The sequence below is a fragment of the Lates calcarifer genome, linkage group LG20, assembly GCF_001640805.2.
Source record: "Lates calcarifer isolate ASB-BC8 linkage group LG20, TLL_Latcal_v3, whole genome shotgun sequence".
NCBI classification, from domain to species: domain Eukaryota; kingdom Metazoa; phylum Chordata; class Actinopteri; family Centropomidae; genus Lates; species Lates calcarifer.
The window spans coordinates 13961027-13984551 of NC_066852.1; the positions used below are offsets into that span (position 1 = coordinate 13961027).

General features: G+C 40.3%; 1 protein-coding gene and 1 long non-coding RNA gene across 4 annotated transcripts in view; one reads left to right on the forward strand and one right to left on the reverse strand.

Moving 5' to 3' along the window:
* Positions 1-23525, forward strand: part of nrg2a (neuregulin 2a) — a 51292-nt gene that overhangs the window by 15247 nt on the left and 12520 nt on the right. For 2 of the 3 annotated variants that reach the window (XM_018691461.2, XM_051078372.1), the window contains exons 4-5: positions 18163-18283; positions 22435-22493. In XM_018691461.2, the coding sequence (XP_018546977.1) occupies positions 18163-18283; positions 22435-22493 (180 nt within the window). Of the gene's footprint in view, positions 1-18162; positions 18284-21902; positions 21974-22434; positions 22494-23525 lie in introns of all 3 variants that reach the window. The other variant, XM_018691462.2, reaches the window with a different exon arrangement.
* LOC127143669 (uncharacterized) lies at positions 3893-5682 on the reverse strand. The gene is made up of 2 exons (XR_007815233.1): positions 5178-5682; positions 3893-4746 (listed from the first exon to the last, which is right to left on the reverse strand). It is a non-coding gene; the product is annotated as an uncharacterized LOC127143669 (long non-coding RNA).

Sequence of the window (23525 nt, forward strand, 5' to 3'; positions counted from 1 at the left end):
TGTGTGTATTTGTGCCTACTGCCTTGAATCTCATGCACTTTTGTGTATGCCTGTACATCACTGTATGTTCTTTGTGCGGCTGTCTGTCAGCGTTGACATTCGTTCAAATCACCCATGGATATTCAAACAATGGCATCATTGTATGTCCTATCGTGTGCCATGATCGCTAGATGTCTGTCTCTCTCTCTCTCTCTCTCTCTCGTGTGTTTCTTGTTTGTGTATGTGCGTGAAAGTGTTTGTTCGCTAGTCAATAAAAAGTCCCATTGTGTTACAGCAGCATGCCTAGTTCCGTCATGCTTCAGGGGAAAAGGCAAGACAGGGCGGATCAGGGGTGGTATGTCCATAGGTAGGGGGAGGGCAATATATACGTCAATAAAAGGAAATGGCAGTAAACGGCTTAAGTTGCTGTGATTATCATATGCTGATGAAAGGCTGAAATGGGCAGATGTTGGAGAGAGAAAAAGACATGTTGCGTTTGCAGTGAATGTTTGTGAACAATAATGGGCTCTCTCTGCTGTATGAAACAGGTTGAATTTAAAAACATCTGTTTGCAGCAAAATCAAGCAAACAGCACATTTGGTTCAGAGGACATGTAATTCATTTAGACCAAGAGCTGCTTTTCATTGTAAGGTCATATGAGAAATGACTATTGTGTTAAAAGGGCTGCAGTGGAGCACGCTTGCCTGCTGCAGTATGTTGCCGAAGCAGCATGTAGCCGCAGTGTTATCTGTGTATGTGTGCCTTCTAGGGAGGGAGAGCGAGGGGAGGGGTACAGATGTAGATGGACAGAGAGAGCAAAAGAAGGAGAGCGCCTGGATAAAGGGGGGGCGGGGGGGGTCCAAAATGAGGGAATTCATGACAGAAAGCAGACGAAGACAACTGGGGTAGAGAGCGAGAAGGAGGATACAGCTAGAGGGAAGAGAGACAGACTGTGAGGAGAAGAGAGAGAGAGAGAAAAAAGTATGAAGAGGAGGAAGACAAGAGCCTGCTGTGTTGCAGAGGAGACTTTCACACCCATTTTAGATTGCAGTTAGTGCTCACTAGGTTCGTCCGAGGCACCTTCCCACTGTATCTGATGTCTGCAGCCAGGTGCCAGGGCATGGCTGTTTTTCCTACCTGTGCTGTAACCACTGACAGTATCTAGCATGCTAACACAGCCTGAACGAGCATTATCAACGTGAGGTCTCTGAGGAAAATACAATCAGCAGAAATATCGGCTCTGACTCCAACTTGCGCAGGCAGAGAGAGAAAACTAACGATCACACACGATAAAGTCAAAAAGCAGCTTGGCACAGGAGCATCATTCTAACCCTCTCGTTGAGCACATGGCCGTGCCTGCCTGCTATGTGCTCTGGTGAAAGGCAGACTGGGAAACCATCACTCAGCTCCACCACATGGTGAATACAGGCCACCACAACCCAGCTCAGCAGCTTGGTACAGACTCTTGCACTGCCATTGATTTGACTCATTGTTGCGCTGGTGTGAGGTGCAGGGTGGGGGTAGCCTTTAATTTATCTAATTATTAGAATTATTCATTTATTTTTGTTTGTTTTTTTCTGATTTTATTTATAAATTTTTTGGGTGGTGGGGGTGTTCCGCATTGCTTTTTCCCCCAGAGTAAAAGTTCTTCCTTTGCGTTTGCACTGTTGTGGATTGTTACCATGGGTTTTTTTTTAAAGTGAAACTGTAGTTCTCTGATGAAATTACAGCTGAACCAAAAACAGCAAAACATTTTATCGACGGGTTTGGACATAGGCATGTTGAGTTGATATGCATAGCATCAATTACACAGGGAGTGCCAGACACACCTGACACGTAGCCCTGAGGTGTGATTAAATAGGAGTTGCCTAAACATTCCTTAAATAAAAAAGATATATGTCAGTTTAGAGTGAAGTGTGTTATACATAGGGGTATGTGTATTGGAGGAATCACTGCCACTTGCCCTAGAAAAGCAAAAACATATAAACCCTCACTACTGATGCTACGTAGAACAGCTGGTTATTACCCAACTACAGCTGACCCATATCAATATTTGTGTAGCAAGACAAATGCGACACCCTTGTAACTCTGAGCCGAGATGTGGTGCATCGGTTGTGCAAATTGCTGTGGGCGGGAAAAAAATAACCAGCAGGGCTGAACCTAAACTTAAAGTAACCCCCCCCCCAAAAAAAATGCATTTTAAAGCATGCAGCACATTGTGGCTTTGTGCCAGCCATGCAGTTTGCCAATAGCATTGAATGTTTGGACCCTATGTGGGGATTTCACTCATGTCTTTCTGTTAGACCAGTCAGAAGAGCAATGCACACTGTCAGCTGATCGAGTGCCAGTTAATGTGTAATTATTCAGCACAAATGGTCGGACGTTCTGCTGACTTGAATGTTTAAGTTGCTTGTTATCAATGATTCAGCCCTAAGACTCATTTAATAGTCTCTCCTCTTTGGCTACATTTTAGCTGCTTTGGAGTTTTGAAACATGAGATCAATCAGTGAAGCAATTTTTACATTCTTCTCTGAATCCACAAGACTTTCCCCTGTGTTTTATTGTTTGTGTTTTGCCAATGTCGGCATTGTGACAGAATGCATAACAGTACACAGCATGTGCATGAGTGCGCGTCTCCTGGTGGTCTGGAATATCATATGTCCTTTTGGCAATTTCTGTAACAATTGCTGCCTTTTCCAGGGTGATGTTTTCAGCCTTGTATGCCCAACCCCCAGTGTAGAGGACCAGGGACCATTTGTTGTCCATGTGGTCTGACCTCTACCCTGTAATCAGTCTGGCATGGTAAGACCTGCTGGCCTTCTGCAGAGCGGTGTAGTATATCATCAACTGTTTTCTATAAGGCCAGTGTGAAGAAGCAACACTAGTCAAAGTTTGCTTGGCTCCACGTGGCTTCAGATTAAGGCCTCCCATTATCCTACAGGCTGCTGTGTTGTGATAAGCGCTTGTGAGGCAGCCATGTGTCTGCAGGCTGCAGGTCACATCCTTGGGGGGTGCTGCACACAGCTCCGCTGAGAGAGTGTGTGAGTGTCCAGGAATGTGTTGATGGAAATCACAGCTGAACATATGATTGCTCCAACCTCAGCAGTCATGCTGGGGCCCACCAGCAACAATTTCGCGCACGCACGCACACACACAGTCCCACACACACACACACATACACATAGATACACACGCATACATGTGCACATACCTTGACATGTTTTCACTCACCATCCTGAATCCAAACACAGTCAGTCCCCCCCATCCCATCATTCACAAAACTAATGCTTAACTAACAAAAAACTATCCAGCGAGTGGACAAAACAACATTTTAGCATCTAAGCAACATCGGTGTGTGCTCAATCTGTTGAGATTTAGACTCTCCAGGGCGTCCCAAAGGCATGCTAGTCACTTTTAACACCAACACATATCACAGCAAGTAGTCTGTTCCATCACAGCCCATACATGCTGAATCTGGCTTCAGGCCACCGCAGGAAGCTGAGTTCACTGTCTCATGTGCAATTCATCCCACATCATTCGGGGACAGAAAATCTATTAATTTATCAGTTGAAAATAATGTGTTGATGTATAATTTTAAGAATAAAAGGATGCTTCTGATTAGCTGTGATGTGGACCGCAGTGTCGCTCCAGCTAGAGACTGGCCAGAAAACCAAATGAACAACAGAAAAAACATCTGAAAGTGATAAAGAATCAGAACATTTTGCACTTTTAGTGAGCTGTAAATTAATTAATGGGCCACTACCAAGAATTTCATAAAACTGTGCTGCACATACTGTATTCATTTCCAGAGGACACAACCACAAAGAGTCTATAACCCTGTATTTTACTATTTCAAATTAAGCTCAGTTGTTAAAACAGATATGTTTCACTGCAGACATTCTGTGTTGAAATCTTGAGTAAAAACTTTATTTTATTGTTATGCTAATTTAAAACAGTCAGTTTCTACTGGCAATTATTACAGCTTCAAAGTTGTAGTGAAAAACTAGGCTTTTGTCACTTTGCCATTTTAGATTTTACCATAGACTGGTAAAGTCTTATCTCCTTATAATTGCTGTAAAAAGTTTGGAAAACACAGGTGAAAAAGTATCAAAAGATGTTATAATACACTTTGACTCATGTTTTGTTCAGTTACCCATCAGTTTTCCAGGTTTTTAAATTCACTTTAAACGTAACAGAGAACATGAGTTACACAAATAAACATACACTAGACAGAACAAGAAAAATACTCCTACAGTTTTTTTCTGTTTTCTTCCAGGAACTCTTCATTATCTGTTCTACGTAAGTAAAACATTACAGTGCTACTTTGAACTACATAAACAACAACTTCCTCCTCTCCTTCTGTGTCCCTCTGTAGTCTGCATAGTAAAAACAAAACCTACTCATTCCTTCTACGCAAGCGACTAGATAAACACATCTCCAGTGATGCTAAAGGATGTTAGTTGTGGCCGTGGCTGAATGTGGAGCATCTGTAAGCCGGTCAATTTTATTGATTGGTGTGAGGAAGCGGCAGCAGCAGCCATGTCTGAGAGGAACAGGCCCTCACATCTGCCAAGTGTTCTGTATTTACAGGCCACGGGAGAACAGCTTGTCAGGTTCTGTGGATCAAGCCGCTGCTCTATAAGTCATGCCTACTTTTTCAGAATTATCCTCAGTCCTGGGGTCTGGACAGACATTCCTCCGAGGCAGCCATCTGATTGCACCAGAATTTCAGGTCTTGTCAGTCAGCGGGTTTGACCTCCCCCCCACCTACAAAAAAAATCAGGATTCAGGCCAGGCTCTGTGGAGCAAATAGGATGTCGTAATCGAAAAGACACACTTGAAACAAATTGTTGTTAGCATGGATACTGTGATTTTGAAATGCTGCTGAATGTGCACCTTTTCCAATTCTTGATTTGAGGCTTTGGCAATAAAACAAAAACTATCTTCAAAAGTTGCCAGATATATATCAGGACTTATGTTTCAACAACCGTTTTTGTGTACACCAGCTTCCCACAGCACAAACAAGTAAGTGAAGAAGTTGAATATAATCTCAATGTAAAGGTCAAATTTTTAAATAAATAACACTGACCACCGAAATGCAGTCTAAAATTCAGTCGATTAATTATTTTCACAGTCCATGTTAAAGTTTCATCAGCTGAAATGGAGACTGTGTTATTCTTTCTGACATCACATCTTACCTCAACGACAGCTGGAGTATGTCAGAGTTTCGGCCTTGTTTTGAAGTTCACCCACAATAATGTTTAGCTCTCGAGGCAGTCGCAGAATCGTCACTTCACCCACACTGCGTCTTGTTTTTGTTTATTGTCAGGGCCTTTCTTGCGTTAGTGGGCAGCATCCGGTACAGTGGGAAGATCCCTGAGTAAATGGAAGAGTTTATGTCACGAGCGGATGAACACCCACGCCGCCGTAAGCACGCACCATGCTCTCATGCAGCATCACTGAGCTTTTGGTATTGTATATGTACGCCACGGGACTGAGGAGGACTTGAACCCCACGCCTTGAATATCATCCAAGGGAATAATAAATCAAAAGGAATTTCTCATTTCTGATGAATATGCAACTTGATACAACACTTCAACAGAAATTTCTATGAGGTTCAGAAATTCCAGTATGAAACAGCAACTAGGTTGCGTGCTTGCAATGCCTCTAAGGAAAGAAACACCTCCATGTTTTGGCTGCTGTTATGGCATCTGGGTATTTTCCCTATCATTTCAGCCTGGGCATGTGTGTTTCAATTATTCATGTAATAATTATATTTGGTGACATGTAAAATGTATACCTGAGCAAAACCTCTGCAACCACTATGAGACACTTTGATAAAAATCTGATTCAAATCTTCAGTTTTCAGATGTATTCATGTGTTTTCTGATGTAACAACGGGAGCACAGTTTACTGAGCAGCCTTTCTACTCCAACAACCTCCAGTTAATCTGACAGAAGACGAGTAATGTTAGGTGGCTGACACATAAAACATAAATCAGCTCCCTAATATGTCAGTAATTCATTGCTTTTTGACAACGACTATGCATGGTATGAGTTACTGGCTTTGATATAGTGTGTTCGAGAAGAGGCAGCTGTTGAGTCCTATCATCAGATTCAGGGGAAAAAAAATGGTTAAAAGATATTTAATAAAATAACTTAGAAAAGTTTCTCAAAGCACGCTTGCTCTCTTAATTCATTTTAATCCCGCCGTTCCAATGTGATAAGTGGGCGCACTCAATCAAATCTTTGCAAAAACAACTAAGTTATTGAAAATCAAAACACATCTCACTTCGTAGGATATCCAGTATAATCTCACTGTGTTATGTGGGACACTTAAGCCCTCAGTGTGAATGAGTGAGGATATTGCTATGTGTGTGGAAGGAAGCAGCTGTTACACTTGAAAAGCTGAGTGATGTGAGCAGGAGGTGACATGAGGTTTTGCTGTGTGCAGGGCTTTGTTAACTCTTCCAGGGCCCGGGACAAAACCTATCTGAGACTTAGTTTAATAGCATAATAAAAGATTCCCTTTCAGGCCCCCATCAGCTGTCCTGGTGGTCTTTTTCCTGATGGTGACTCCAACTGCAGGTGACTGTCCAGGATTCTCTTTTAACGTTCCAAATAACTAATAAGCACTTCAGTGTTTGTTAATACTTTCAAAGAGAAAAAAATATTACCTAAAACTTATTGTGCATGATGCATCATAAAGGCTCGCTTGCACTGAGTCAGTAATAATTTGCGGTTGCTTGGAAGTCCAGTGCGAAGAGCCAGCTCACTGAGAATAGGTCTGTGAGTAAACTATTGTTCACCCACATCAAACAAAATCCCTGCTCCTCCTATTACTTTGCATTTTTCAGAATAGGACGTGAGCAACCCTGAGTGTCTTTGGGCCTTTCAAAGTTTTCTTTGAGTGCAAGAAGAACATATACTTACCATTCCACTGCTTAAAGCTCAGGAGCAGCAGTACTATAGTTTGGTTGCCACAGCTGTCTCTCATCCTAAACCTCCCATTACTCCATCACGCTTCTTCCTTTTGTTGGTGATTTTGCAACTTGGTGCTCATCTCATCATGTGTGTGCTGGGGGTGAATAAGTTCTTTTCCTGGGGATTCTGCATGAGTAACTGGCACGGAGTTACCGTCACCAGCGTTGAAGCCACTTTCCTTTGGAGTGCGCAGGTGTGAGCTGTGGACGGAATGGATCTCACTTTAATCACAGATATACTCACAGTGAACTCATCCTTTAGTATACAGTGGGCCCTAACAAAACAGCAGTGCTCCTCTGCCTGTTTTCAGGACGTACAGCGAGTGTGGGTGGTGTGTGTATATAAGAGTGAAGGAGGGCTGCGGCACACACATACAAGCAAGCTGTGTGCTCTCTGGCTTTTGGGGGAACAGCAGTGGGAAAACCTTTAGTCCTAGCAGCTGGCCACTACTGTAGCTGTGAGCACAAGACCCAAATAAGGACCTGTGGTATACATCTTCTGTATCTGGTACAAGGTTGCAAAGTCTGCCCTTTCTCAGAAATGAGGGCCAGCTGTTGAAGACGAAGGACAATGAAGACACATGGATACTTCACATTTTGTCCTTTTAAAGTGATTAAATTATCTAGTAATATATGGTTATAAATAGAAATTAAGTTTTTTTTTTTTTTTTAACCAAACCAGCAAGTTTTGCTGCTTCTTGTGTCCTAAAGTTTGTATCCTATAACATACATTTTCCCCATGGTGGGGTGTGTGTTTGATGAAGTTTATTCATTTTTATGGATCATCTTCATTGCTTCTTGAACAACTTTACAAGTAGTTCACATTAAAAACTCACTAATTTCATGAAAATAATTAATTTCTCATTTGCTCAGTTCATACATTTGGTCACTTTATCAAACATTACTGTCCCTGAACAAGAAGCGCAAGCATGCTCCTTCACACCAGTAACATGCCTCAAATACTACAATTCTATGCTGATTACACTGTAGAAGTGGAAGATGTGAATGAACTCTAGGAGGCACATGATGAAAAGTGCATTTACACAGATAATTCAAGCTGTTCCTCGGGTTCAAATGTGACACACTCAGGTCACAAATTTGCTTCTCTGACTTTTACCGACAGTGCTGCTGTTTGTCAGTTGAGTTTAGGAAAAAGCTGGCACCAGGTTGAGTGGCTCTATGGTGGATGACCAAATGTCCCAGAGACATGTGGCTGATTTTCCTTTTTACCAAAATGGTGATTTGAATCTAAGGAAGGGCAGGGTATGGTGCGATGCATACAGGAGGACTAGTGTTATTTGTGATTTATTTCTGCAACCCTGCAGGAATAAATTCACAGTACCACATTTCATGCAGATATTGCCCCAACTCACTCTGTGCTGTTCTTTTGTGACCATAGTGACCATGCATACCAGTTAAGAGAGATGCCAGCTCAAGAATGCAAGCAACAGGCATCCTCAGACTCAAAACAAGGATGCAACAGCAGCTGGAACACCACGCTGAGCCTGAGCTGCTTCCGAAAAAGCAAGCAGGGAGCAGCCCTGTCTGGACCTGTGCCGCGGAAAACACCATGTGTCACTTTGTTGCCAACTGCACACATACTGGTGCCCGCCAGCAGCCGCACCAGCACCCGCACCGTACCCTGCCCTTCCTAAGTGCACTTTGCTTCTTTTGCAGTGCATGAGCAGCTGTTGTGCAATCGCACACTGGGCTGCTCTTTGATTTCACTTCAGTGCTGAGACGATTGAGGCAGGCAAGACCAGGCATATCAGCTATGTGACTGAAAAATGGTAAGAGGAGACAAGAATATAAAAGAAGACACACTGGTTGTGGCAGTGGCAGTCTTGCTGGAGAGTGGGTGGTAGATTAATGTTCCTGGCAGGCTCCATTTTGTTCATTTCTAAACATTCCTGTTTCATACTGAAGGTGTTTGAATTGTGGATAATTTTCTATTGAAAAAAAGCTTTAAGTGCACTCTTATTCATAATGGGTCCTTTCGTGCGTCCTACCTACAGTAAATAGTAATTTAATTCCTCTTTGGGTATTTGACATGAAATCTCTCTTGCTCATTTTGAACCCTGTACAAAATGCTTGAAGACACAGATGCTGGATATTGATTGGGTGTGCCTATACTGTATGTGTTGAAGTAGGTGCGTGCTTGTTTTTTGTTGGCTTTGGCAAGCTGAAATATTTTCCAACTTAAGATCCTGTCGACAAATCTTCGTTTCTCAACCCTGTTTTACTCCTGTATCTATGTATCTCTCCCTTTTTTTTTTTGGCCTTTCTTCTCATTTGTTTCTGTTTTTCCTCTTTCTTTCTTTCATCGCTGCCACATTTGTCTGGACTTGAGCTCCTGTCAAAATATGGTTGGGCTCTAAATCTGAAAATGAAAACATGTATTGTATGCCATTTATTATATAATCAGCACAATTCTAATAACAAAGTATTAGTCTTTCATGAATATAAAAACCAATTTCTACATGTTGCAGATCTTCTTTGTAGCCTATTGTAGGGCTGCAAGTAAGGGCCAGACATTTATCTCGCTTTGCTATTGGTGCAATTTGTCTCCAACGTTTTTATAGATCTTTAATACAACAATTCGCTGCCACCAGCTCACAACCACAAATAAAGTATTTCTTCTTTTCTCTCATGCGTGCATCATCTTAACCCTCAATGCACATCCTCTTTCATCACATTAGACCGAGCTGTCGGCAGCTTCATATTCACCTAAAACCACACATCCCAATTTGGTCTTTTGTACTTTTTCCTTATCTGTTTATCTTGTTTATTCATTCCATCCAGAACAGAGATAGTCTTAGCAGAATTGCACAAAGGAACATAATACAATCCACACAAGTGTAGCAAGAATGCATGCAATATGAATTGGCCTCTAGTATAGAGATAAAAGATCTCGGTCCCAGCAGTAACAGGAGACATGTCAGACATTCCCTGCCAAGAGTTGGGAGGTGAGGTGAGGGGAGGAGGAGCGGGGGGACACTCAGAGCCTTTTTTCTGGTACATAAAACTGACTTGTGGAAAAGCATGTCTGGGTGGCAGAGCTATTACAGATACCAACCTCTTTATGTGTCTGCTGAAGGGTCTGTACTTAAGACATTTATCACTTTCCCATCTGATTTTTATGGCCTGACTTTAATTTTTCTCCTTGTTTGAATCGTGATGATTTACATGATCTGATTTAAAGCCCCTGTGTGGTATTGCCATATAGTGCCACCTGTTGACACATTACAACCCAACTACTATTTATCTCGTATATATATATTTATTCATCAGTGTTTTGCAAGAATCAGAGGCTATAAAAAGTTAGTTTACATTTGTAACTTAATCAGAAAACTTAGTCTACATTGGTAAAATATTAATACATTTACATGTCTGATAAGTTGTTGGATGAGAATTTTGATTTTTGGACCTTTGTGTCTCTTTATCTACCAGGCTGCACTACAGAAATGCATTACTGTCAGAGATGGACCTGGTCTGCACACTGTTCTTGCTCACTGACATGCTCCCAAATAGGCTACATAATTTATACTTTTTGTCTTGATAACATTGCTTTTAAGAGTGAAAACACAAAGCCATAACAAAGTCCAGATGGAACTGATCCACCGCTGGTTGAATAACTGCCTTGGCTTTCCCCCTGCACAGAATCAGGTTCTGTCTTGTGTTTTGAGATGAATTTCTGTTCGATTGCAGTGCAGAAGCGAAAGAGATTAAGCCAAGCTGAAGTAAATTATCAACATTTGTCATAAATTAAAGGAACATGCGTATAACTCCGCACCATAGACAGGCCAATTGAAAATATATTTCATTACACAATTTGGCGTTTCAGGCTGGGTCGCAAGGGCTAGGATTCAGTGCGAGCACTTTTCTGTTTGCTGCACATGCACAGGGTGCCTCGAGAGGAAAAAACTGTGCAATAGGGACCTCTCTTTTCGTTTTTACGATTTTCCTAGAATCCTTTGGAGAGCGTGGAAAGACAGGCATGTTTATGAAGGTTTCCAGATGGTCCTGCTTGCACCCCCAGCTTTCCTTTTCAGTTCTTGGGCCATGAAGGATTAATCAAAGTCAGTGGCAAGGGCTGATGGCTAAACACTGTGGCTCTCACTAACCCAGAGGAAACCTCTCTTCAGGTCCAACTCAGATTCAGCCCCTGGGCTACAGGACCAAGGAAAGTTGAAACCTGAGATTAAGAAAAACTAAGCAAACTTAACTAAACCTCAGCCACGTAAGTGCAGATGAATGAACTCTGCCCCTAACTCTGTTTAGCAGAGCAGCTGATCTCCTTCTTGGGTTAGAGGAATTCGTCTCCCAACATCCAGGCAAGGAAAGCAGAATCAACCTTGACGAATACACCTGAACTCTGGTCCCCTTTGTGAGGTCGGGGATTGTGCTGCTTTAATGTAGACAGACAGCACCATATGGCAAGACAAAGAAATGCTCCAGAACAAATTGATGGAAGTTGAGTTATTTAGACTTTGGTATCTATGCATTCTCAGTTACATGTAAAGATTTCAATTAATGGAGTTTGGTGTCATTTTGGCCTCGACTTGAATCAATTCTTAGTGATTGAATGCATTCTCACCGTAATGCAAGGTGAGTAGAAAATATCCAGACTGGGCTAAGGTTTCTCTTTTATCAACCATTTTTAGCCTCACCATTACTGTCTTGCCTCTTGGGGATAGATGTAGATAAAAGTGCTGTCTCCAGAAAGATGAGAACCAATAAAAAACACACAGAAGCGGAGTTAGAACAAAACTGCTAATTTCCAAATAAGACAAAGTTATTTTTGTTAATAGGGCTGCTGTCTGTTGTCCTTCCATTAATTATCACTTCAAACATTATATAGAGAAACAATCCTTTAGTTGACAAGACTGACCGAAGCAGGTGGAACAGAGATCTCAAGTGACAGAATATGTGTCTTGATTGGTTTGTAAGATACATTGCTTGAATTACTCTGGTTTTGCAAGTATTCCTACAGTGTATGCAACGACATCAGTATTTGTTACTGATGCATGACAGTGCATTGTACTGTCTGTTTTTTTTATTTTTTGTTTTTTTCCCTTTATTTGACACGTGCAAAAACACTGTCACTCTTACCCGGCTGAGCAGCTGTTCTACATGGCAATGATGACTGCGTACAGCATTCACTACACATGTTATTATACCAACTGTCAACGGAAATTGCTGTGGTCTGTTCGCAGCAGCCTCACAAGATGATAACAGATGAGTCCACTTCAGATCAGCCAATTGGATTCAATGCTATTCATTTACAATAACTTGCTTGGACAAAACAATACAATACAGTATAATACAAAAGCAAAGTAACATATAAACTCATGTCATCACATCAGCTACCCTCCGTCCCTGCACAGAATCCTCCCCACACAACAGCTGCCTGATTTTAGATGCGAATTAAACAAATGCAATGGCATTTAAAGAATTAAAAAACACTACCCACTGAGCAATATAAAGCCTCTCAGCTGACACAGACCACATACAGTCAAACACATATTGTGAAAAGACATATACAGTATGGTTCTTTGAAAGATTACAGCCAGTAGTTATGTGTGTAACCCTGGTTCACTCAGAAACAACGTAAAAAAAATTGAACATAAAGCTCATAGTTGGTAGTCCAATCAATGCAACATGTTGAAAGGACACCTAGCTATCATCATTGATAACATTAAATTTAAACACTGGAAGAATTTCTGTAAAATTCTGCACCAATTTATTCTTATGTGTCATGTGATAGTTAAATAATACTTGCTATTATCAAAGAAAAATGTAGTGGCAGACTTTTGGATTTGTCATACTCAGTTGAAGACAGTGTATCACCATTAAGTCTACACTCATTTACAGAGGAAATGTATTCCCACAAAGTCTTTTAAGTTTTATTACAAACACACTACGATAATTTAAATATCACTTTGTATCAACATCATACACCCCTTCTCTGTTTGTATGTGTATCTCTAACCATGTCAATAATTTTTTGGGCCTTGTCATTAGTTTTAATCTCAAGTAAACATGTGGTTCAGCCTGAGTAAACACTCTATTGGCTGAACCAAATCACCTCAGAAAGAAAACACTGTACTTGTTTCATCACTTGGACAGGATCTGTATCTACTTCTCCTTGTATGGGTTGTTCTGGTGGGTGTGGAAAAAAACTACTACCAGCAACATCTGTGGTGGCTCTGTCACTCTTCTAATTTTCTGGTTTGTCATTTTAAAGTGCAGTATAAGACTGAAGGGACTGAAAGAAGCTATGTGGGTCTCTTGAACTTGGTTAGATTGAGAGCAGGGTGAGACTCAAGCCTCTTGATTTCAAAGAAAGCATGAGAAAGCATTTAAAATGCACAAATTGGGTATGTAGGTCAGTATATGACTTTCAAATTTATAACATAATAATATTGATTCAGAATAAAGATTTTTCAGTGGAATGTAGTTCACTGGTATGGCAAAACATTACATAGGAACATCAATCATCATATGTTTATGTCTGACTTGAAGAGACATTTGGATAATGCATCATCCAGTCAGCAATGGACAACTCTCAAATCCCACTTTTATGTGCCCGTTTAGTTTACTTACATTTAGTTCACCATTTAGAGCCTACTGAGCTCAGTGAGAGAGAAGAACAAAACCTGTCTCGTCTGGCTCAAGACATTTACAAGCCACCAATGCTCAACACAGCAAATATGTAGTTCAGCCCTGATCAAGAAAATTTGCAAAGTGCAGAGCTGAGGGACTATGTTTTTCAGAACTGCTGCTGAAATTATGTTCACTAGCAAACATTTTAGTGTAGGAAATACTACATTTATGTACTGCACACAAATTGTATGGAGGAGGTTGCGTTGTATGGTATGCATACACAATGCAGTACGTTGATGGCAGAGGCTGGGGTTCACATCCTTATTTCCTCATGTGGTCATTTTTAGAGCAGCAAAAGCACAGTGGTTAAGGTTAGGGAAGATTGTGGATTTGATTCAAAGTTAACAAAACAAACACATCTTGTCCTCTGAGTGACTTTTGACTGTTTTGATATTTAATTCAGAGCACAGTTTTAATTATAGTTTGAATATGCTTTAGTTGCTATCAGTGGGTGTAGTGGACATTGGTTGGAGAAAATAAAATACATGAAAATACTCATTAAGTTAATAGAAGATATGTTCAAGATGTCATTATATTTACTTCAAAACAAATTTGGTGTCACAAGTTACTATATTAGTATATAAGCATAATTTTTAAAAGGCAGGGTTGCATAACAATGACAATAAGGATTATGTATTTTTGAAATTTCCTGCTGACACACACACTTGGGTTCATTTTGACCTGTGGGTGGTTCGCAACAACAGATCCAGTGGCCGGTTACAGTATAAATTATAATGGGCATTCAGCTTGACTCTGCTACTGGCTGCAGATGAAGATGAGAAGCATCGACAGACTCTCGTACAGAAAGGCTGTGGCATCTCAGGGTCTTGCCCGGATATTTTACTGCTGCTCAGCAGGTTTTTACATACTTTTGTCAAGGTTTACAAGTTTATTATAAAAACTGAAGTGGGTGCACATGTGTGATTTATAGATGCTTGGTGCATTAGTTTAGTCGTAGTTCCCTCCCTTTGGCCTCCAGCTGTTTGAATCAAAGTAGCCGTGCTTTAAACTTGACATGAGAATCTGAATTGTTGAATCTCTATTTGCTGATATTGATAGTTCCTGGTGCCTTCAGTATTTGTCTAATATGTACAAAAGGTTTTCTTACATAGGCTGTCCACATTACCCAGACTCTAGCCTTGAAAATGATGAATATAATCAGTATTTAATATAGATTTTTAAGTTAATTATGTTTACAGATTACAGTTTTACTGTGTCTTGGCCCTGTCTGCTGTTATATCCAGCAAGTTGTATTGTGAGATTTTATTGTCAGTGTACATCTGTTTTGTAATTATGTATTTCTGAGCTTGGGAAAAAAAAGGACTGAAACCAAGTTTGTACAAGACGTTCTGAAACCAGAACTTTTCTTCTCTCCTCTGTGTTACAACAGTGTTGTCTGCTATGGGGGAGTAATTGGAGGACACAAAAGAAAGGAGGGAGGACAGCAGAGAAAAAGAGGAGAGGAGAAGAAAATTGGGACACTTAACTGTGCAGTGTCATAGATTGGATGTCAGTTGATGACTGCAGGCCAATAAATGTTCCCAAATGGATTGTTTTTGTTAGTGTTGGGATACATGCCATCTTTGAAGCCACTGAAAGCTAGTCGCAGCAGTTACTTGAATGTTGCTTCAAGTAACTGATTTAGGGGGAGGAAAGTCTTGGTGCTCTGAAGGTTTGGTGTATCTCTGTGCCTGTGTGATTCCTTACATCTATAATGACTTGTGATCATTTTCTCAAAGTTATAAAAAATGTTGAATTGTCCAAGGAAAACTCACTTTTAAGGAATATGTATCTGCTCCTTCTAGAAGCTTTTGAACACAGGCAGTTGGTGTTTGTTGTTTAGACAAGTAGAGAATGTGTGGGCTCTCCACCTGCGAACGTTCAGCTGGATGGCAACACAAAACAACTTGTGGAGACTGGTGCTACAGCTGTATGAGCCTAAAGCCAAGTCTGTAGCTTTGAGGTTCCTCACAAACTGTGGTTAATTATCCTGTATTGATGCACTGACCAACATTTCATCACTCAAAAAAAGGATTCAAGTTCAAATTTTCCCTCTTTCCAGGTAGTTTAAATTGGTTTGTTTTCACTTGGCCATTAAAACGAACTCATGCATTCTCGTGGGTTGTAAAAAAAAAAAAAAAGAAAACATGTATCACATTGAAGGTATTGTACCTTAATGTGATTTCAGATCATTTCATACCCAAATTTCATGCAAATCTGGTCAAGAGAGTGCAGTTGGCTAGTGGCCTGCTGAATGTTTAATGAACCAGAGAAATGTTAATATAGAGATGAGTGCCCATGGAGCTGTAGTCTAAAAAGGAATCTGTGACCCTGAAATAGACAAAAGTAGATTGTGGTCAATTAGAATATAATTGGAGTTCCAAGAGGATAAGCATTGGATCATATAGTGCTTTTCTGATGACAACAAAATAAAGAGAATCATTATGAGGTGTTGCGATAAGCTAATTTAGGGCAATGATCACCTGAACTAAGCTGTATTCTCAAAAAGAGCAGGCTACAGACATGATCTTCTAGACTGAAAATAGAGTGAGTGCAGTGAAACGGATTTGGTATGACCAGCAGTAGCCTCATAAACTTTGACAGCAGTACAGGTCCAGGGTTCAAATATCAGCCTTGATCCTTTCTGTGTGAAGTTTACATGTTCTCCCACCACCTTGTGTGGGTTTTCTCTGGGTCGTCTGTTTTCCACCCACAGTCCGCCCACATGTAAGCCAGGTGGACTGGAGATTATGTGCGAGAATAACTGTCTGTGTGTTAGCCCGCCCCGCGGAGGACTGATGAGCTGTCCAGGACGTTCCCCTCCCTTCCACCAGTGCACCCTGGGATAGGCTGCTGCCCCAGATAGAGATTCATGCAGCTTGTATTGCCGCCTTTTGTTTTTGCACATCTCACAGTTGAAGACTGCACAAGGTTTCTATTTTGAGTGCAGGATTTTTTATTTTTTATTTTTTACAATGTTTAGAGGTTCCTTCTCCCTGACAGCTTTGTCTGATCTTTTTACGACGTGTTTTACATGCCAGGACTCCAAGTGAGAGGTCAGGTGTGACGATGAGGTAGTTCTGATTAACTGGTAGACCTGGAAATGTTTTTGGAAAATTCAGAGGTGACAGTTGACAGGTGCTGTGTTACTGAACGGCTTTTGGGGAACTCTGACAGAACAATAACATGACAACGATATCCTGTTTTGCAGTAACATGTCAGTTATAAATATTAGTCATCTCAGCACATCTCATCATATTAAACCAGCTGTAGAGTTATGCTTTGTTTTGTTGTTTTAGATGGATATCTGTAATAGTGAGCTTTTATGTCTGCCAGAGCATGAGAACCACCTTGCAATAAGACATGAGGGAATATATTGATATCCAGTGACCCATCTGGACTACAGTAGTTTTTTTTTTTTTTAGAGCAATGACACAGTATTTTGGGAAAAAAATTGCTAAAACAACACATTTCTAGTGTCAGTTAAAATATTGTGTTTGGAATTTGCAAAGTTCTGACTTATTCATGTTCTTCTGGCAAGTCAGGCGCAAGCTGATGTCATCTGTTTGCTTTGTTGTGCTAACTAGCATTGGAATTAACCCCTGTTGTTTTAGCTAAACCCAAAATGTGCTTCTGAATGAAACAGACCGCACTCCTCTCAACCGGAGGAGAGAGCCGAGCCGACTCCCTCAGCAACAAACGAGAGTTGTGAAATCTCATATTGGAGGCAAACAGCCTACTATATGTCAGAGCCAGTGGCCCAGCTGAATGAAATCCTAGTGCAGTTTCTTGTCACAACATTCTGCAATGACATGAGTATCAGGCTGCTGAAGCTGATGTGTTGTAGTTGTGAAGGACCTTCCAACTGGAAACTTCTGTATTCCTACCAACAAACTGTCATGTCCTGCTAAGGCACTTATGGCATCTGACATGCAGGTATATGTTTGTAATCACGTGTCAGCATCTGACATGCAAAGCTCACTCCTCCCTTCTCAAGCCCCATCCTGCCACAGCACTCCTCTCCCTTCAAATGTCCCCGCTCTCATCCTGATAAGCAGACTTCATCCCAAACATATTATATCTATTCAGTCGCAGGGATTAAGCGTAGATACATGACATTTTGGGCCATTCCAAGGACCTGAGTCAACGCATAAACAACTCCTACGCCACGTCAGGGAAATATTTATCTTTGCTCATAGAACTTCTTGAGATAGAGTCAACACTGCTTAGAGACACAATTACATTTGTGGATGGAGAACTAAGAGTCCTCGTGGAAATACAAGTGTATAATATGAGTAAAGCTGAGAATACTTGTAGAGATAGAAGACTATTATACTGATAAAAATGACAACCGAGCTCATATTAAATGAAACTCCTGTGTGTGATCATGTATCATGATGTCTCATTGTTTTGAAATAATCGTTTATCCAACTTAGTGGGGTTTTTGAGATAGTAAAATTTACACAAAAAAGATTAAAGTTGGAGGTAATGTGTTTCTTTTTTTTCCCTCTCTCTCTCTCTTTCTCTTTTTCTCAGTAACCACAACGCTATCTCCAGGCTCAGGCCATACCAGAAGATGCAACGACACAGAGAAGGCCTACTGTGTGAATGGCGGCGACTGTTACTTCATAGATGGTGTAAATCAGCTCTCCTGCAAGTGAGTTACCTCAACTGTTTTTGGATTTACTGAACACTGGATTTTCTTTGTCTTCCTTCTTTAAAGATTCTTTGTCCTACCGTTTTTAAACTCCCCTCATGAAGCCTTTACTTTGGTAATATTCTTTAACATATAAGTATAAGTTTTTATCCTGCTGTTTATTTTCCTGATAGCACTTGATTCCCGTTCTTCTTTCTTGCAGCAGCAACACATCACAGGAAAATGCTGCCAGTCCGCCTAACAACCCACCTGTTGTGTATTTTAACACTAATAATGGAGTGAGGCTGCGGTGTGCTCATCCTTTTAAGTCATGTTTAGTGTACAGGAGGGCTGCACATTAAAAGCCCTTTCAAAATGTCATGAGTCACTGGTTTAGTAGTGAGCAAATATTTATGCCTGTTAGAGGCCCCCAATGAGGTAAATAGAATCATTGCTTACATTTGAGGTCCTTGGCAGAGGAGATCAAGACCTGTGTGTAAAGAGCGCTGGAGGAACCATATATCTCTGCTTTTCAAGAAGAGAACGGGTTGACATTATTACAGAAACAACCCTATTTTTTCATCTTTGACATTTACATTTTAGTTTGTGTTAGACTCGAGGTCAAGAAACATCATTTGGGAAGATGTTCAGGAGAAGTTAACATTTAAAATAAATGGTTTTCTTTCTTGTTCTTTCTGTTTTCCAGAGCACAAACACAGTTTTATGCTTACAGCTGCAAAGATTGGTTGATTAATTGAATAGTCAGTCGTAAGAAAATTAGCCAGAAAATATTTTGGTAATCTCTTAATCATTTGTAAGCACAAATGCCAAACATTTACTGGTTCCAGCTTCTCAAATGTGAATACTGGCTTGTTGTCTTCGATCACATTAAACTGATTATCTTTGGGTTTTGGAGTGTAGGTCAGACAAAATAAGCAGTTTCAATGTGATAACCTTTGTATTTGGAATTTTTAAAATATATTTTCTGACATTTTATGGGCCAGTATATTTATTAGTTAATCATAAAAATAACCATCAGACTAATCAATGATGAAAATAGTCATTAGTTGCAGCCTCAATCATGTTTAATTCAGTATGACACCATTTCAACTATAACTGTCACAACCAGTAAAACCTAATAGTGTATCAAAACACAAAATACACTCATTATCTCTTGTAATGGTTGTCAGATATTATGTTGCATGTTCCGTTGGACCATATGTCAACACAGCATACAGTAAGTCCTTTGGCTGGTTGGATATAAAACTGAAACACTGTCTGGGCTTCTGTGCCCAGTTGGCCCAAGGAAGAATGCTCGACAAGCAATGAGGACATGGCTGCAACAGCCGTTCAATACACTGTGTACAAATTGGAGGCAGCAATAACTCAATTGCTGCAGCTAATTCACTCACGGCTGGGGCATGGGTCCAGAAAAGTTGGATAATGCAGTGAAGGCCTGCAGGGATTTGTTGCCCCACAGCCATCTCATTCAATATAGGCCAGGCTTCAGTGGGTATTACTCACTGGCTAAACAAGTCCTGCAGACAGCTAGCCCTACTTTTATGTCCAGCTCCTTCACTTTGAGGTATAAACTTTGTTTTGAGGAAAGGTAAGGTTAATTAATGACCGAAAGTAAATAACTCACAGAAGTTCACATATTTTTTGTGATGATTTCTTACACATTAATAGATTTTTTTAAGAAAAAAAAAAGGAATTCAGCAATTGTAAACACATAGATAATCAATTACACATATTGTCCTTTTAGTGTTGATAGTTTTATCTTATATCTTGCTTATAATCTACATGTGTTTTGAGGTCTGACAATTCTCTTGGGTAGTGCTCATTACAGCTTCTTGAAGCCTAAAGTGAGATCTTCAAATGGCCTTATTTTGTCTGACCAACAGTCAAAACAAAAAAGATATCTGTTAACAATCATATAGAACAAATAAAATCAGCAAATCCTCACCTTGGAGAAGTAAAGAGAGATTGGAGTTTTTGTTAAAAAAAAACAAAAACAAAACATAATAGTAGATTAATGTTCTGTCCAATGACTGACTGATTAGTCGACTAATCATTTCTTCTCTCCAAAAGTTGATTAAAGGTGTACCAGCAATTTATCAAAAGGTAAAACAGTATAAAAACAGGATTACCAACAAGGTGCATTATTTTTAGTCCTTTTACCAAATCATCTCTCTCTTAAGAAAAGAATGGCTGTACATGTAGTATGTAGATAAGTGCAGGTCCATGTTCCTGTCTTCTAACACATGGTAAAACTTTATGTTTTTTCCTCCCAAATGTTACATGTTTATTTTCAGTCAAAGAGTAATGAATGTTGACAATGATTTATTTCTCCTTTTTTAAACTAAAGATAAAAGACTGATAATAGAGTTTGCAGCTGCACCACAGTGGATATTTGCACGCTCATCTGATTTTTAAATTATGTAGTGACAGTTTATTTCTTTCATCTTCCAGCCAAGTTTCCTTGGTCTAGGTGGTGCTATCCCCCAGTTCAGCACCATCACTCAGGATGAGTAATTTAATGCTGAATGTTATGGTGCTCCTGGGAGGCGTTGTGTGAAACCAGTAAATCATGAGCAATGACCTTTGTTGGATTGGTGGTCTAGTTGTGACTGTGAGTGGAATGTTGGTGCCCCTGAAAGACCAACCACTCATCCTTATGGGATTATAATGAGGAAGTATGGTTTGGCCCGACACACCTGATGGTGATAATACAGCAGTCTATCTTCAGCTACAAAAATATAAAGCTACACGTTAGAAAATTTGCCTCGACTCTGACTTACATTTCAAAGCACAAGCAAACAGTCGTCCACTGCTGTTTCTCCATTGAGAAATACTGTATTTACATATTCAAATTATTTTTCTTTTGTAACTGCAAATGGAAATTCAGAATTTTACTTCACTGTCCTGTGGTATCGGTTATAAAACTGTCTCATTTACAGGTTATGACCACCGCTACCAAGCTCCCAACAGACACCAAGAAAAGAAACCACATTACCCCATTTTCAGCTTTGCTGCACAGGCTCACTAGGATTGATTTATTGATCACCTACAAAGCTGTGCACGGTTTATCCCCAGCTACATTCCACTTTTCTGTCCATAGACTGAAGAACGTCACTCCTCTCTCATCTCCCCAAAAACAGACTGAAGTCAAAAAGAGAGTTGGACTTTGCTGGAGCCTATATATTAGCAACCTTTTATATCATCATTTGAAACAACTTTTTTGTGTTTTTTTAACTTGCCTTTTACTGACTTGTTGATTTATTTTACTTTCTATTTATAATAACGACAATTATTACTATTATTATAAGTATTATTATTACAAGTAGTACTAGTTGTAGTAATAGTAGCAGTAGCAGTAATTTATTCTTAAAATATTTCTAATACTAATATGAACAGGTGTCCACAGTCATCACTGATGTTGAACTGAATTTGGTTTGGCAATGAACATATAAACACTTGGTTCATCTTCAGAATCTTTTTTTTCCCTGCTTCATCGATATGGCTTCACTGTGACCTCTAACAATATGTGTGAAGGGATTTAAATCCATAATATTTACAGTGCACCTCACTTCCTGTGTTTTTTTTTTCCTCTTCATAACACTTGTCCGCTCCTTCCCAGATGTCCGGCTGGATACTTTGGCCCACGATGCTTAGAGACTGAGCCACGGCGGTTGTCCATGCCCAATCCAAGTATGTTCACTAGATATGAGCAGCTGAGAACAGAGAGACACAGTTGTCACTGGATTACCTCTGTGGACTCCCGCTGCCCTCCCCCGATTCCCTCACCCCACCAGTTCTCTTCCTCTTTTTTCCTCCTCTTTCTCCTTCTCAGGTCAACACGCAATGAGCTGTGCACTACACCACATACGCGGTGGTGTCACCCATGGGAACACTCTGCTTCTGCTGTCCGTAGTTGTGCTGTTGTTCTAATTCTGTGTCTCTCTGCCCCTCTCTCTCTCTCTCTCTCTCTCTCTCTCTCTCTCTCTCTCTCTCTCTCTCTCTCTCTCTTCCCCCCCCCCCCCATTTTTCCTTACACATACTCTCCTTTTCACTACACCCTTTTCCCTCTCACTCTCCTTCTCTTTCTCTTTCTCACTCATCCACCACCCATCTCCTCCCTCTCTTTCTATGGCTTTGTTTCTTTCCATCAGGTGTCCAAATGACTTTACTGGTGATCGCTGTCAAACCTACGTTATGGCCAGTTTCTACCGTATGTCAATTTCCTCTTCTGTCACTCTGTCAGACTGTCCTCGTGTGTCATGCGTGCATGCTGGGTGTAGAGAGATTGCATTAATTTTCTGTTATTACCTAATAGTTGTGTCTGAACCTCCTCTGATGACTCATTGACAAGCTGGCATAGTTTTGTAGAGTCTGTTCTTGTGTTTGGTCTGCATGAGATATTGTGTGCCCTTTAACTCGCAGTGTATTGCATGTGCATTCCCAAAATACAATCTGATAGCAACAAATAGTGGATGAATTCCATTGCTTCGTGGAAGTTGATTTGCACACAGTCAGCTGCATGTAACAACACAGTCTAATGGCAAAGCAATTACTAATACCCAACCTTTGGCTCGCTCACTAATGATGCTTGTTTATGCAGCTACAAACACAAGCATGTATGATTTATTGAAGCTGATCCATGGATGGAGAGGCCTGAACAATTAGCATTAACTAATAGGCATGACAAATGATTGAATTTGATAGGTGGTGCACCAGCTTCACTGGTCCGATAAAGATGTGTTTTTGAGGGCCACTTGAAGCGATTTGATCAGCTAAAGCTAAAAATTTAGCCTGTCTTGTTTTTAATATTGGCCTTATGTTATGTATTCCAGACAAACAAGATTGTACATGTGAGATTTCCTCTAAAATATGCAGTATTACTATGGATTTAGGAACCCGTTTTAATATCAGGTCATACATGAGGCAACATGACAAAATTCCACTTTAGCGCTCATGTAATTGTCACGTAATGAATTGAGCTGAAAGATAATTAGTGATATCCCAGAGGACCAATCATTTACACCAAATGTTTGAAATATTATTGTTATCACTCACAGGGTCACACTTGCTTTAACTAGAATGTACATGTACATACAGGCTAGATATAGATGCACTTTGAGATATGCCTGTTAAAATGAGAGGCACTGCTTTCTTTCACTTTCAGATCAGTCCATTGCTTGACTAAGACACTGAACATTGTTAAGTCCACAACAGAACATTCAGCAAACTGCATTTGTTGCTA